At 34.0% G+C, this 14,919-nt stretch overlaps 1 protein-coding gene across 3 annotated transcripts in view; it reads left to right on the forward strand.

Annotated features, from left to right (window-relative positions):
* LOC134229733 (cGMP-dependent protein kinase 1-like) overlaps positions 1 to 14,919 on the forward strand; it is a 46,620-nt gene extending 31,701 nt beyond the window's left edge. For all 3 annotated transcript variants that reach the window (XM_062711517.1, XM_062711519.1, XM_062711518.1), the window contains exons 5-16: positions 888 to 951; positions 7,356 to 7,433; positions 7,860 to 7,954; positions 10,808 to 10,879; positions 11,054 to 11,125; positions 11,232 to 11,319; positions 13,082 to 13,221; positions 13,310 to 13,399; positions 13,490 to 13,631; positions 13,775 to 13,938; positions 14,030 to 14,282; positions 14,385 to 14,919. In XM_062711517.1, coding sequence (XP_062567501.1) covers positions 888 to 951; positions 7,356 to 7,433; positions 7,860 to 7,954; positions 10,808 to 10,879; positions 11,054 to 11,125; positions 11,232 to 11,319; positions 13,082 to 13,221; positions 13,310 to 13,399; positions 13,490 to 13,631; positions 13,775 to 13,938; positions 14,030 to 14,282; positions 14,385 to 14,483 — 1,357 coding nt within the window. In that variant the 3' untranslated portion in view covers positions 14,484 to 14,919. The remainder of the gene's footprint in view (positions 1 to 887; positions 952 to 7,355; positions 7,434 to 7,859; positions 7,955 to 10,807; positions 10,880 to 11,053; positions 11,126 to 11,231; positions 11,320 to 13,081; positions 13,222 to 13,309; positions 13,400 to 13,489; positions 13,632 to 13,774; positions 13,939 to 14,029; positions 14,283 to 14,384) is intronic.

Below are 14,919 nucleotides of genomic sequence, written 5' to 3' on the forward strand. Positions count from 1 at the left end.
AATGTCAATTTCTGTTATGCGGTTTTATAACAGAATTGTCAGCAGTATCTATAAAAGCGTCAAAACACATGTTAATCAATCTACCTCTGGTTGATCTGGCAGAATTTTGGACGATTTTCACCCATAGTACTAGAATCTTCCTTGCCTGCAGGTACTTTACGAAAATTCAAAGAAATGTTTCGTCTGTTCTAAGATATGGTGCTTTTACTGTTCTCACAAATTTAATTTTTTTCAGAATAAAAAATAAAATGACCATAAAGAAATCAAACACGAAAAACGCGTAAAGTCTGGAGGCGTCCTTGAGAAATTCGCCACATTAGATCTTTATTTAAAAGCAGTGATAGGATTGATGGTTTTTAGTATATATCTATGTAATGTATCTGTATGATGTGTTATACATGTATATATTTTGCCTGACGTACAATCAATGTAATCTCGAGATTTCTCAAGCAAACTTTCCGTTACTTTTTCGCACATATCAGTGACGTAATCGACAGGATCTGTGTATTCTGTAGTAGGTTTTCGATGTGTTAGCACTGAAATATAAACAAAGTTTGAAAGGGCCTGCACAAAGCGTCTCAATGCAAAGTTCTTTGAGAGGTTGTATCGAACGACACGTGGTCAGTAGATGTTAGGAGATATACTATGTAGAATGATAAGCGGGCGGCAGTGATAGTTCCGGAGAGGCATGGTGCTATTGCTTCCTAGGAACATGTAGTTGTCCACCACGGCTGGTATGAGAGTACAAGATAACCATTTAATTAGACGACGATTTGAGAGAATAGCGAAAAAGTAAGCAGTCCTGGCTTTTCCTTAGGAGTCCCGACTTTATGAAGATATCGTTAATTAATTAATTTTCTGATATTGTGTTTCTACTGTATTTACAGTGTTCCAACGTTTAAACAACTTCCAGAGGAGTTAGTCAGCAAGATTGCTGATGTCCTCGAAGAGGTAAGCTAGTATTTCATCCTAGTTTTGTAGTAAATGCAAATAGTATTATATTAATTTTAAAATATTTTTATTGAATATTATTGATTTAGAAACAAAGCTGTTTTAACATAGATAGAAAATGCATGCAAATAAAATCAAACTTTCTTTGAGATTGATTTACATTTCTCCATGATCAAACTTTCCGGTACTCCAATGAAGAGAGTGTTATCATTTTGGAAATAAAATGATGAATTAAGTTTCCTTTGCTTTAAAGAGTATCAAAACTGTCTAAGCAATAGAAATTTCAGTGTGGACAAAATTAGGGAGAATTGGCTGTTTTGGACATTATACAGAAATTTCTAAGTATAACAAGGTGTTCTGGTTAACATTAAGATCTCTAACGAGACGTTTTAGACGCAAAAATTTGGACACAAGGAATGCATTGTTTGATTTAAGCAGTGAGGGTCTGATCAACTGTTCACTAATGATGTTATATGATTTCAAGCAGGCCTTGTTCTTACACACCCATGCTAGAGCTTTGTCTTCTAATTAACGTTTTAAACTTGTTAAATGAATTCGTTTCTTGAATGCAAAACAAACCACTTGCCACTATCTGTGCTTAACCGAGGAACTTCATTTTTCGGTGAAGGTTACACATATAAAATGCATTTATTTCTGTAAGTGTTGTGTAATAACGAAATATTTGTGGTTCAAAATATTGTTATCATCAATTTGCACTCCAAATAAATATTGAAGTTTAGTTTTCTTGTACTGGTAAATAACATGATTTAATAATTCTTAACTTTCCACAGGCGATAGATTGATGAATCTGGGGATTATGAATTTTCTTTTTTACTTCGGATTTGCATCCATTTAAAATCACTTAAGTTAGATAAATGTTACCCATCACAAATCGTTAGTGAGCCACTGTTTGTTTATTACGTTAACTATAAGTTCGTATACACAGCGTACTTTAAAAACTTTTTCAATAAATAAATTAAATCTTTTAAAAATGAAAGAAAATAGGAATATATTGTTTATTTTATGTAAAGGGACCAGGGTAATTTTAAAGCAATATGAGTTGCAACTTTGATTTCGGAATTTTTTTGTTGCAAAATTGTAAATAACTATTTCAACGATAGAAAAAAAATAACGTTTATAAACTTATGTTGTTCATATTTGCATGGAAGAACTATTTATAAGCTTCGGTTGAATCAAGATTACATTATTGTCGTTCTGTACAATAATGATTTCTTATATAAAACTGGAAATTGGATTGTGTATAGAAGCCTTTCTTCTGCTTTTTTTAGTCTAATTGATCATAAAAATTTAAGTTACATACAAATTTATCATAATAATATATAATAACACATTTTAACAGCAAAATAAAATTTCAAAAATGCAGCTCATATTGTTTTAACAAATCGTTCCATCTCTAGAATCTGCTAAATGAGAAAATGGTGATTGTATGTTGGGAGATAATGCAAAGGAGATGGGTGATCAAGGCGTTCAGAATGCGCTGTAAAAATCTTATTCAGTTTGTGAAATTGGTATTTAAAGTAAAGTTCTCTTAATTGAAATTTATATTGGACAAAAACTGATGATGCAACCCATGACTAAATAAGTATTTCTCTGAAAAATACGAATACTGTGTGTAAAAAATGTTCGATCGGAATGTCGTGGGTTCGACCTCGGTCGCGACTGACCTAGTTCGATAATAAATAGGTATCAACTGCTGAAAGAATGAGACCTTATAAAAAGTCGAGACTCCGTGTCAAGACAGGCGTCGGCACAGTAAAAAACTTCGGCTGTTCAATGGCCGTGAGTGCCGGGTAAAGATCGGACCGTCTGTGGGACGTAAAACAACATACATTGAATGATACATGTATATAGATACATATAGAGAAAATGAACAGCTCGGAAGTCCATTTAACACTACAAAACAGGAGCAGAGCATCTCCTGCTGACCAGTTACACACACCTTGTGCTCGTTGTCAAATTTGGGAAAAAATCCGTCAACAATTCAGTGTATAATTATACGTATACATAACGGCCTAACATTTAGTTTGAAAAACGTCACAATTAAAATAGCGTCAAATTGCGCTAAAATGTTTCGCTGATTTTGCTTACCTGGTAGCTCTATAGACTTTGCATGTTGAAAGCTGGAATTTCTATTATTTACATTTTTAAAAAATATTTGTTTAAATTAATAAACAACTTTGGAACATAATTAATTTTGAGGGATCAATTTTTTGGTAGAGATTCATTAATTTTATCTTGTTTTATTTCAATTTGTGCGTTTAAAAAAACAAACACTGCAACCAAAAGTAAACGATTTTAGTCTTTCTCCTTGAACATGTTGAAGTGTTTATGCACACTCTTTTTATTTAGAACTTAAATATGCATGGATTAGCTTCAGTTTTGAAAAATAAATCTATAAATCATTTAAATGCAACCCCCGAAATATTCTATTTTTCTATATATTACATGATATTAGTAAAAATCAATTTTTTCGCCTTTGCCCCCCCCCCCTTTCCTCCTCCCTCTACCCATTTTTTCCACGTAAAACAACGTCGCGTGTTAAGAAAAAAATAAAGCATGGCGAGAAAATTATTTCATAATGTACGAATTTTTTTTTTTTAGAAACTAATACAGTGTTTGTTGATGTTATGTAAACCCATTGTGACTTATAAAATACCTAGTTGGATAAAATAAATCCAAATTTTGTGTTTTGACATGTCTCCTTTTCACTGCAATAAAGGCTACCTCCAATTTTCTTTTCATTTTTTATAAGAAGAATGAAAATTGCATGATATATGTGAAATACAAAGCATTTCATCATTTTTTTTTTTAATTTGTCAGTTTCTTTGTTTATTGAAGAGTTTTAGTATGTAATTGTGTATAAAAACACGAAAAATGGTCCATATCTTGACAGTGCCCCCATTTAACTACAATAAAAGCAAGGTAACAAAATTTCATTCTAATTTTTCTCAGCAGAAAACAAATATATTTCCAAGAATAAATTTTTTTTATCATTCCGTTTTCGTAATTTTCAATTAGATCCGGCCTCGTTAATTTAAACGAGACTTGATATTCTTGTTGCAGCAACTTGTGTGTAAATAAGTACAGTAGCCTAAAAGCTAGGTGAACAACGAAGTTCTGATTGAAAAATTTATCAATGTGTAAATTTTTTCTTGAATTTGTTCTCGTCCAATCAAAACACATGGAATCAATAAATAAAATTAAGACTGGAATTACTCTCTAAAGATCACAGCGAGTGTTTTCTTTTTTTTTCACATAAAATATTTGGGACAAAATCTGCATCATATGAATACAAAAATATGTCTGCTTATAAGGAGGCGCAATTGGTACCCATGAGAATTCCAATTGATTGTTGGATGAGCTGGTCTCCAAAAATCAATCCAATGAAAATCAGACTTCTCAGATCCGCGTCGTATTCACTCTGCTTTAGGTACCTTAAGTTAAAACTGCTCTCCTTTGCTTTGTCGTCAATACTCCTTAAGGCGAAAATTCGAGGAAGCGACTATAACCCAATCAGTACACTTTTCTGGACAAAGTAGACAGGGAGAATTTGTTTATTTGGGGCGCACTTCACATGGTGATATTCATAGGAATTGATTAAGCAGCGTTTAATGTCTGTATCAATGTCTCTTGTTAGTCATCATAACCATTTGTCTAGTCACATTGACCCTGTAAAACTGAGCCAAGGAAGAAAGAGTGAGGTATTCTACACAAAGATCATTGTTGATAGGCATAAGACAATTTTAGTCGGAATCAAAGTCGCTATTGCCTCATTCTGGGGAGGTGATAAATGATCAAAATAAAAATCTGCTTGGGGTTGAAACTGTGGAAAGATGGATTTCTATTAATTTGTTGGGATTTTTGCTTTAAGGACAGACGAGACGTTCCTTAATAATAGATAATTTTTTCTAAGAGTTTGTCATTGAAGTATTGCTACTTAAACATATTTACTCACAAAAAATTAAGGTACCTTACCAGGCATATCTGCAAGATACCAGGGGTAGTTTTTCTTATATAATCCTTTGGGTAAGAAAAATGATTTTCCAATTTCAAATGTTTAAGTGTTTGGATTTTATAAAAACGTTTAGAAACTGGTTTAGAAATCAGAATGTTATTAAAATTTTGAATATTTTTCATACATTACGAAGATATACAAAACAGATTTTGAGGAACGTCTCATCTGACCTTAAAAAAGATCATAACATCCTTTTTCAAATTGAAATTACGATGAAAATCAGATAAAAGTTGTTATTAATGATTATTGATTGTGTACATCGATTGATTTGTTTATTGAACTGGAGGCTTACGTAAAAATGGCAATTTGCATCATTCAGTCGGTAACATTACTCTTCTTTAACAGTCACCTTTCTGCACTAAAGCTAGCCGAGCAATGCCATTGGTCTCTACCACTTGTTGAACTTTTCATTTTCTCCTAAACTCTTGTGTCATGATGATCAAAGGCAGAGCTAACTGGTGAAGTCAATGTTTACATTTTATGCTATATATTCTGGCAACTTTTGTCAAATATTTCATAACAGCAATAAACGATTTAGTAGAGCACGTTTACAGATTTGCACACCTTGTATACGGTGAAGGCAATACACGGGGGCAGGTGCGTGCCACAGTGCTTGTTTACACTTTTTCTTCCCTGTTACTGAGATGTTGATGGTCTTTGAACTGTCCCAGTAACCCTGCTGGTGAACCTTCTACCTATACTGGACGTTTTCTTTTAATAACCATCTTCACTCATCGCATGGGGTCGATCAGTTGTCGCTTGTTTATCTTGTACCTCTTGTAAATAGACGCACGATTCCTAGTAGTTATTCTAGAGGAAAGTGATGCATTGCTCATCGGGGTTTGGTGCAGACGTGAACTATAATGATATATATTTGTTTGCTTATAGCTACTATCTTAAGATTTTGTCAGCTAACATCATTGCAAAAAGATAAGACTGTAATATCTTTACTTTTCGCCATATGCCAGTGTAAACAAAATTTAACTTTTCCTGGAGGAAGAAATTCAGTGATAGACTTTATTGAACAATGCACCATTTATTTCAATATTTGCGCAGTATATTATTTGAAATAGTGTAATTATGTTTATGATTTTGTTTATTTGAGCATTTCAAATTGGATAATAAATCGCATAAGATAAGAGCTAAGAACTCTGGACCTATGATGTTGATCATCCTTATAAAACATTATGTATTATAAATAACCCCCCCCCCCCCTTATACAGAAAACCATTTAATTTTTTAATGCGATGTACAGTGAAGTGATTTTAATTCCCCATAGCTTTAGAATATATTGTGAAAGAACTATATTCGGTATATTGCATATACAGTGCCACAAAAGTCAAATTTTGAAAACTTCCTGAATTGTGCTGATTTCAATAAATTGTATGAGAAATATAAATTAACAGAACATATTATTGTTTCAAAGTACTAAGTAGTTTTTTCACAATTTTTGTTTTTATGACGTCACAAACTAGTCCGATTTTATATCCTTTTTCAATGGCACAAAAAGGAAAAATTTCAAAAAATTTTAGCTTTAGAAGTACTCTCGAAGTTGACATCTGAACGAAGCGTACATATTTCATTGATATTATCATTCTACACATTAAAATCAAAATATTGAATAACACAATGTTCGATGACTTTTACAAAATATCAAGGCCAGGAAATATGTACATTTTAACAACAATCATAAAAAATGATATTTGGTCATGTTTGGAAACAGCGTACATATGACGTCAGGAACACATGAAAATATTATTGCGTTGAGCATATACCCTTATTAAAGAACATAAATAAATATTTCTCCATCAAAGTTTTTTGTGCGCAATAAATATACAGTTTTTAATTAAAAAAATGTTTTGTTGCCTTCTCCCGACCGACTGGCTTGAAATGCTCGACTCAAAAATTTTTCTACCCCCCCCCCCCCCAAACCATTTAACTTTTTAATGCATTCTTGAAAATAAATTTTGGAATTTAAGCATTAAAATTAATTATTTTCTCACCTACCTACATGTAGGTACCTACCTACCGACACATTTTTTTTTTATCCTGAGTCGGGAGAGGACAAACAAACATTACTCTAGTATTTCAAAGTTGGCCTCACATGAATAGTCGTTATAAACGTATTTTACTGTATCTATAATACAACAGCTGAGATTGAGTCTATATTTAGTGTTTGTATACAAATGCTTCCGTAACATCTCTAATGAAAACAATCTCCATCCTCTGCTTATAAGAATTATATATCTGCCAGGGCATAGTTGTAATTTATTTTTAAAAAATAGTTGATAAAATTAACCAAATAAATGGAAATAATTATCAAAGACAGTGAACAAATTGTAACCTGCTGTCATTCTTTCTTTTACAGGCTCACTACAATAATGGTGAATATATCATTCGCCAAGGGGCTCGAGGAGACACCTTTTACATCATAGCAAAGGGCAAGGTACGTCAACACACCTCTTCTTTATAAACGCTTATATTTGAAATTCATTTTTTCGGGGGATGTTGAAAGTTTGCCAGTTTGTCGGGATATTGAGATGCATTTACGATGCTGGTTGTATAATAAGCGCAGATCTAAGTAGCTTTGGTGTTAACCATGGATGAATCAACTACAAACCGTTAAAGTATAAGATTTGATAAAGTGTTGTTTACAAACAAAAGAACCGAAAAGGCAGATTTCACTTTGATTTCGGAGAAAAACAAGGAAGAGACTTATCCTCTTATCTTCCTTGTAAGAATCCCCCTCCCTTCCCGATTACGCCGGTCTTATCGTTCAAGGTTAGGTTCGGCCACGACCTTCAGAACCTCTGATAGAGGCAGGATGTTAAAGGATTGATGACTAATCTTGACTGGTTCTCTGTTTGTACAGGTGAAGGTGACCAGGCGGCACTCCAAGACCGGGGATGAACAGCTGATACGCTGCTTACAGAAGGGCGAGTTCTTTGGGGAACGTGCATTACAAGGGTACGTGTATAACGTGTACCCAAAGAGCCACACTGTATTTCAAAAACAGCTTTTAGGCATGTGTCGGAATTTTCAAAAACAAGTTTGGTTTTAAAATTATATTTATCAAATAAAATCTTCAAAACGTTTGACTATGGCAGCACTGAGTATATTATTTAAAGCGTCTTATTCACACAGAATATTAACCAACATGGAGACACAGGCCATGCTTGGGTTGTTTATCAGTGTTATTCTGAAGATATTTGTAAATTAAAAGCATCTTCAGCATTCACAAATGTCCATTTAATGAGATACTCTCAAAAAGAGTTTAGGCCTCATTAAAAGTAAAGAAAAAATTGTTTTAGAAAGGATAAATTTTCTTATGCAGTCTTTTAATCTCTGTATTCTCTGGGATTAGTTTGATGGAATTTTGATTGAAGACCAGATTATTAAATTGTTAGGCATGTTTTATAAACATGATAAACATTTTTAGAACTTGTGAATTAGTAAGCCTTACTTGATCATGCCATTTTTATGTTATTGAAATAAAACAAGTTAATTATTAAACATGGATGACATTTTTTTTAATGGTTATAAAAATCCTATTCTTTTTTTTTTAATGATCCTTTCCGTTTTCAAAAATAGCTAGTTTCTTGCATTGGTTCAATTTCTATATGAGGGCTTTCAAGGAGATTAGATACAGGCAATACTTTTACTGAAAAATGGAGTTACTTACTGAAAGTGATTTAATCTAAATATTTTTAATTTTATCAAATTTTTCTCCAGCAAAGAATTTGGTCGGTACAATTGTAATTTCAGCTTGATAAAAAGTACCAGGTATGTGCAGATTTTGAAAGGCTTAGCCGATATCCTTCATTTTGTGTCTTCAAAAGTAATTTCTGTCACCAGCTTGATAACTAGTTTATTAATCGGATGATAATAAGACCCTAGAGACTTATGATCTTTGAGAAATGTACCTATGCTGTGATGAAAAATGTTAATAGCTAAAGTTACATTATATTTTGAGTGTCTGAAAAAATTGTAAATTGGAATGTCCAAGATATTGACACTTGTATGTGATATTTTTATAAGTCAATCTTTAATGCTTATGATGAGTTCCATGTGTTAACCAGTAACACAAATTGCAACGAATGGCTAAAGACGTAAAGGTTTGATCACATCTTAATTGAATGATAAAAAACTAGCAGTCTCTTTTTTTCTCTCGCTCTCTTTTTTTTTTTTTTTCCCTCCTCCTACCCAATTTTTTTGAAAAAAAATCCGTAAAACTAAAAATTAAATTTCTCTCGCCTTATTTGATTTAGCAGATGAACTCTGTGTAGAGTTAATTTTTTTTAATTCAAACGATATAAAAAGGTGTCAGTTAGATAAATTCGTAAGTTTGCTTATTCAAAAGGTAATTATTTAAGTTTTTCATTTATATGTTCATAGAGGAATAAGAATACACTGAATGTTATTTGGAACATGAATAAACGGTTTGATTTTATATGGCATAAAGAATTAGCAGTCTCTATTAACAAGAACTTTGAAATTGAGCGGAAAAAGTTCCGAGATATTGGATGAGTCCTTCTCTAAAACGTGTTTCAAAAAGGAGGATCACAATTTGTCAGGACTCAATAAAAATATCATTCATTTCAATGATATATACCACTGCGCTTGGGTTAGAAATGTAGACATAATTCTTATCATAAGAAGAATAATATTTCAACCCATCTTTAAAAATATTGATAAAAAATAGTCATTTTTTCCCATGAACTTCTTATCTACCTCGTTTTCCATTTTACCAGAAGTTTAAAAAAATAGCTTAATGCTTTCTGGTGGGAATGGGTGTGTTCGTTAGGAAGGCTCAGAATGGCTGTTCTGGTTAATTTTATTGTTCTCTATACCTAGTAGTCTATCTTTTCAATTATTTAAGCAGTAAAAGGCTGTTAAGCTATGGTGCTACCTTGAAAAAGATAGTTAAGTTCGCAGCATGTTAACAAGGAGATGAAATGGTTCGACATCCTTAAACTTAGCACTCTACAAGAACAGATGCTGTAAAATCGGTCATCATCCGGTAATTAAATATTGCAATTAGCGACTGTAAATGTATCCAGGGAACGCGTAAAATGTTTCAGAAAAATTGCACAGTTTTATTTTACTGTCTCGTTAACCTTGTAGTTGCTCTTACGAACCCAATTAGTTAACTACTTGTTCTAATTGAATTAACCCAAAATCTTAAGGCTGTTGCTACCTACCGACTACTACTCAGATGTGAATAGCTCCAACTTAATCACGTGATAATTTGGGGTTCTGTTTTTTTAGTATTCTTTGATTTCTCTGCGTGTTACTCTGCAAACTTCTTTCACACATTTGGGGAATGATTCAAGTAATATCAACAATTACATATAATCTTAAAACATTTACTCTCGCGTTTCTCTTTAAAATTATTGATTCAAAGAGATCGTTCTTTGAATCTGTCGGCAATAACAAATATCCAGAGATATTTGATAAATCTAAATTGAGAATCAGTGAGTCATTTTCCTAAAATTAGCCGAGAACCTGGCATGAGGAGCGATTTGACTGATCGGAGCGGTTGCTGTCTTCCGTTATAAGCAGCTAATTTGATGCCAATCTAAGCCCAGTCTTTGTCCTTTGTGCATGCTCATTCCCTGAAATCCTGACTTGGCTTGTTTTGTTTCGGAAGTTTGTTGTTTTATTGATGCAAAATTTGTTGCGTGATAGATCAGTAAACTTCTGTCAACAACCATAGAATATTGCAGACATCAAACAGTTCATATATCTCTGAAAAGATTTCCTTTGATTCCCCATTCTTATTATGTAATTATACTATACTTATCTTAAATCTTTTTGTAGGGAGGATGTTAGAACAGCTAACATTGTGGCGACGGATCCATCGGGGGTGGATTGTCTGGTCATCGACAGAGAGTATGTAACATTTTGTTTTAAAACTAAACATGAAAAAGAGTAGAGAAGAACTTTCTTAAAGCTTCCATAATTTTAATTTAGGGTGTATAAAACTTGTTATTCGTGCATACATTTTAATAACCGGTTTGTTATCTGAAGAGAAGTTTATATCTAAAAAATATTTTTTTTTTTAAGATCGTACTCGCAGCTGATAAGTGACCTTGATGAACTTAAGCGCGTGTACGAAGATGACGAAGAGAAGGCCGTGTGAGTACTATTTACGTCACTTTCCTGGTAACGCCATTTTGTGTACTTGTAACCTGACAGTTTATCAGTGTCATCAGAGTTCAGGGGTTTATTTCTGTTATTTTAGGGCTGATCAAGAGTTTATGAAGCTGAAGTTGAGCGATCTCAGTATTGTCGCCACGCTTGGAGTCGGTGGCTTTGGCAGGGTTGAACTGGTAAGATTTCCTTTCTTGCGGAAATTATGTGTGTACTATAAAAGGTGAAGACGTGAAAGATAACAAACATCGATACAAAAAACAACTTACAAATTAAGTAAAACATAGGACTGGCAGACACAGGCCTCGGATATCCCAGAAGTGGGATCAAGTATAACGGTTTGGAAACATTTTGATTTTATTCGCGTGCAAATATTTGAATTGTTTTATTACGTGCATTATTACGTCATTGCAAGTCGGAAAATTGAACACATGATTACACGTAAAAACTGGTCTATAGTAAAAACCACTTCGCCTTCCTCTCAAACAAGCAGGTGGCTTAAAGTTTGTAGATTTTTTTTCCAAATTACATTCGGAATAATTAGTGCAAATGACAACTTATAAAAGGAAAGGATACGTTATATAATATTTTCAACATCGGCTGTAACTTGATTACTATTAACAACGATCTTTCAATAATGTTGAAGTTAAGTTAAAACATTTAAAAAAAAAAAAAAAAAGAACTCCAATGGGGGGTCTTTTCTAGCCAACAAATCTTTTCGAAATATTTTTGTAATTATCAATTATTGAATTAGAGCACTGTACTAAAGCAGCATGCAGATCATGCACATGACAACGCTTTGGGAATCCTGACTGGAAAATTGGATAATGAAAAGTGCACTGTTTTAATGACCTCGGTAGATCTTTTTCTCATCCGTCAGTGAAAAAGAATTAAAGAAAACACAGATAGAGCTCGGGTCTGATGTTTGTTGAGGTCGATGTCGCGCCCTTTGAAATCCATCGGCGATAAGGTGCAGATTTCCCATAGTCGCAATCTGCACTGTTCCAATCTTACCCGTTGATTTGAAAGTACGAAATGACGTCATAACTGGTCGGTGGACGTGTCGTCTGCTGTTTGATCAGCTGATTTTCGGAGTCTGAAGGCATGTCGCACTTCATCTCCAGTCACTGGAATGTTTTCTGCCAAGTCAAAAGCGGCAAGCCCGGATAGTTTAATTGTATTAATAATTAACTTCGTTATATAAAGATTCCAATAACGAAAAACTCAGGTGTAATAAGTGCGATACCCGCTGACTTCGGCATGTAAATTGGGGAAAAAACGAGTAACGATCCACATTTATTACATTCTGAAGACGCTTTGTTTCATGTCGAATAATCAGCTTTCGCTAATCGTCTTTGACAGAATGCAACTATGTTCATCGTCAGCTGTTCCTACCAAAGGTCGTCTTTGAAGACATAACACATTATGAACATAATGAGAGAAAATTCTAGTACATATCTAACGCTCACATTTTATGTCTCTGTATTTCAATGACGTAATTGACGTTCCTGACTATGAAAACTCGATAACAGGCAAAGCTGCCAATTTGTATACATATTTATGAATTATATTGCGAAAATTTTCTACGAACGAAAGGACTTAAACTGATTATATACACGTATACATCATAATCACAGGCCTTTAGATCGCTTAGAAAAAAAATTGAGGTGTTAAAAAAAATACAATTTTTTAAAGCAATCCAAAGGCCTGTGATTATAATATTACTGGTATTACTGCACTTATGTAAAGAGACAAACAGTACTGATCTTATTTGAACAATTTATTTACAATAAAAGTTTAGGGTAAGGTTTAGAGTCGACACTTCGATAAATCATCCTCACAATGTCAGGGGTCCTGAGTCAACACGTTGTCGTGGACCCCTGGCTTGCGAGGATGTTGATAAATATGCAAATGTATTTTCTACTTAACTCTTTTTCTTAGGTTCAGGTGAACAATGATACGTCTCGGACATTTGCCCTAAAAATTCTGAAGAAGCATCACATAGTAGAGACGAGGCAGCAGGAACATATAATGAACGAGAAGAAAATTATGTCGGAGTCTCGCTCTGAATTCATCGTCAGGTACACTTCTATTCTGCTTGTTTCTGAACATTGTTACTATTGATTATCTGTAAAGTTATTATTTGAGGTAATATGTATATTTTCATAGGTTATATCGAACTTTTAAAGACCGGAAGTACCTGTACATGTTACTGGAGGTGTGCTTAGGTGGAGAATTGTGGACCGTACTCCGAGATAAGTGAGTATAAAACATTAAAGTAACGGGGGGAGGGAGGTATGTGTCCATTTAAAGGTAAATGAGATGAAAAATCACCATTTTCTGTCGTAGGGGTTCTTTTGATGACGCCACCACGAGGTTTTACACGGGCTGTGTTATAGAAGCCTTCGCCTATCTGCATGCCAAGGGCATTGTCTACAGAGATCTCAAGCCAGAAAATTTACTTCTAGATTCTCAGGGATACGTCAAACTGGTAAGGGACAAATAAATCCATATACTTGCGTCATATCCCAATACAGGTAGTTAAAGTTATATTGGCATTTTGTAATTTTCTCCTTGCTGACGTCTGTAAAAGTATAATTATTGTACATCATCTTTGGTACCTTTCAATGACAGGTTGACTTTGGGTTTGCTAAGAAGGTGGGTCTAGGGAGGAAAACCTGGACATTTTGTGGGACCCCAGAATACGTGGCCCCAGAAATCATCCTCAATAAAGGGCACGACATATCGGCGGACTTCTGGTCCCTGGGGATCCTGATGTTCGAACTCCTCACGGGAAGGTAAAGACATGGTCAGGTTTTCCATACTGCCACACAAAATACAAGTATTAAACCATAAAGGTGGCTATATTTCAATTTTCATCTTTTTTAGCCCACCATTTTCAGGACAGGATCCTATGAAAACTTACAATATTATCTTAAAAGGCATTGATGCAATTGATTTTTCGAGGAAAATCAGCAAAAACGCCCAAAATCTTATAAAGAAATTGTGCCGTGAGACACCCTCTGACAGGCTAGGGTTTGGCAGAGGGGGGATTCGAGAGATCCAAAAACACAAATGGTTCGAAGGCTTTAACTGGGATGGACTAAAGAAGAGGACGTTAAAACCTCCAATTACGCCTCATGTAAGTTATAAGAAAATGAAATACGTTGTTTTGTCATTGGTTTTTTTTTTGCTCGGTTTTCTTGATGTGAGATTGGTACATAATACCTTAATCGTTTTCCAGGTCAAGTCGGCGACAGATACCTCAAATTTTGACGACTACCCGGACGAGGATGACGATCCTCCACCAGATGACGTCACAGGTTGGGATAGAGACTTCTGATAACGTCATAAGAAATTGTGTAGTTTGAAAAAAATGTCTTTCTTGAAATCCTCGACTGTCGTGGAGCTACAACAGAATGCAGATCACGCCAAGTTGCATTCGGTATGCAGCGTGAAGGGCTTTCATAGTTACCATGGTGATCAGTGACACCATTAAACTTCGTCCAAAGGTCAGCGGATTACAAAGAATAAAAAACAAAGATCTGTGATGAAGTGACAGACTGTTGTTTTACGTATATAGTATTTTTATACATTGCTAAATGATGTGCCTTTTACAAAACTGCCACGTAGTTCTGTTTGTTAATGTTATAATGAGAGATAATGAAGCGTTGTTATAGAACGAGTAGGCTTAGAGATTGCTGATTTCTCATCTCATGTATTTATGTTTTTACATTGTCATCATAACATTCAAACAAAATTAAAAAGTTATTACATTT

This window comes from Saccostrea cucullata, unplaced genomic scaffold, assembly GCF_032062105.1.
Source record: "Saccostrea cucullata isolate Sc308-1 unplaced genomic scaffold, CSIRO_AGI_Scuc_v1 ctg30, whole genome shotgun sequence".
In the NCBI taxonomy this organism is placed as follows: Eukaryota; Metazoa; Mollusca; class Bivalvia; order Ostreida; family Ostreidae; genus Saccostrea; species Saccostrea cuccullata.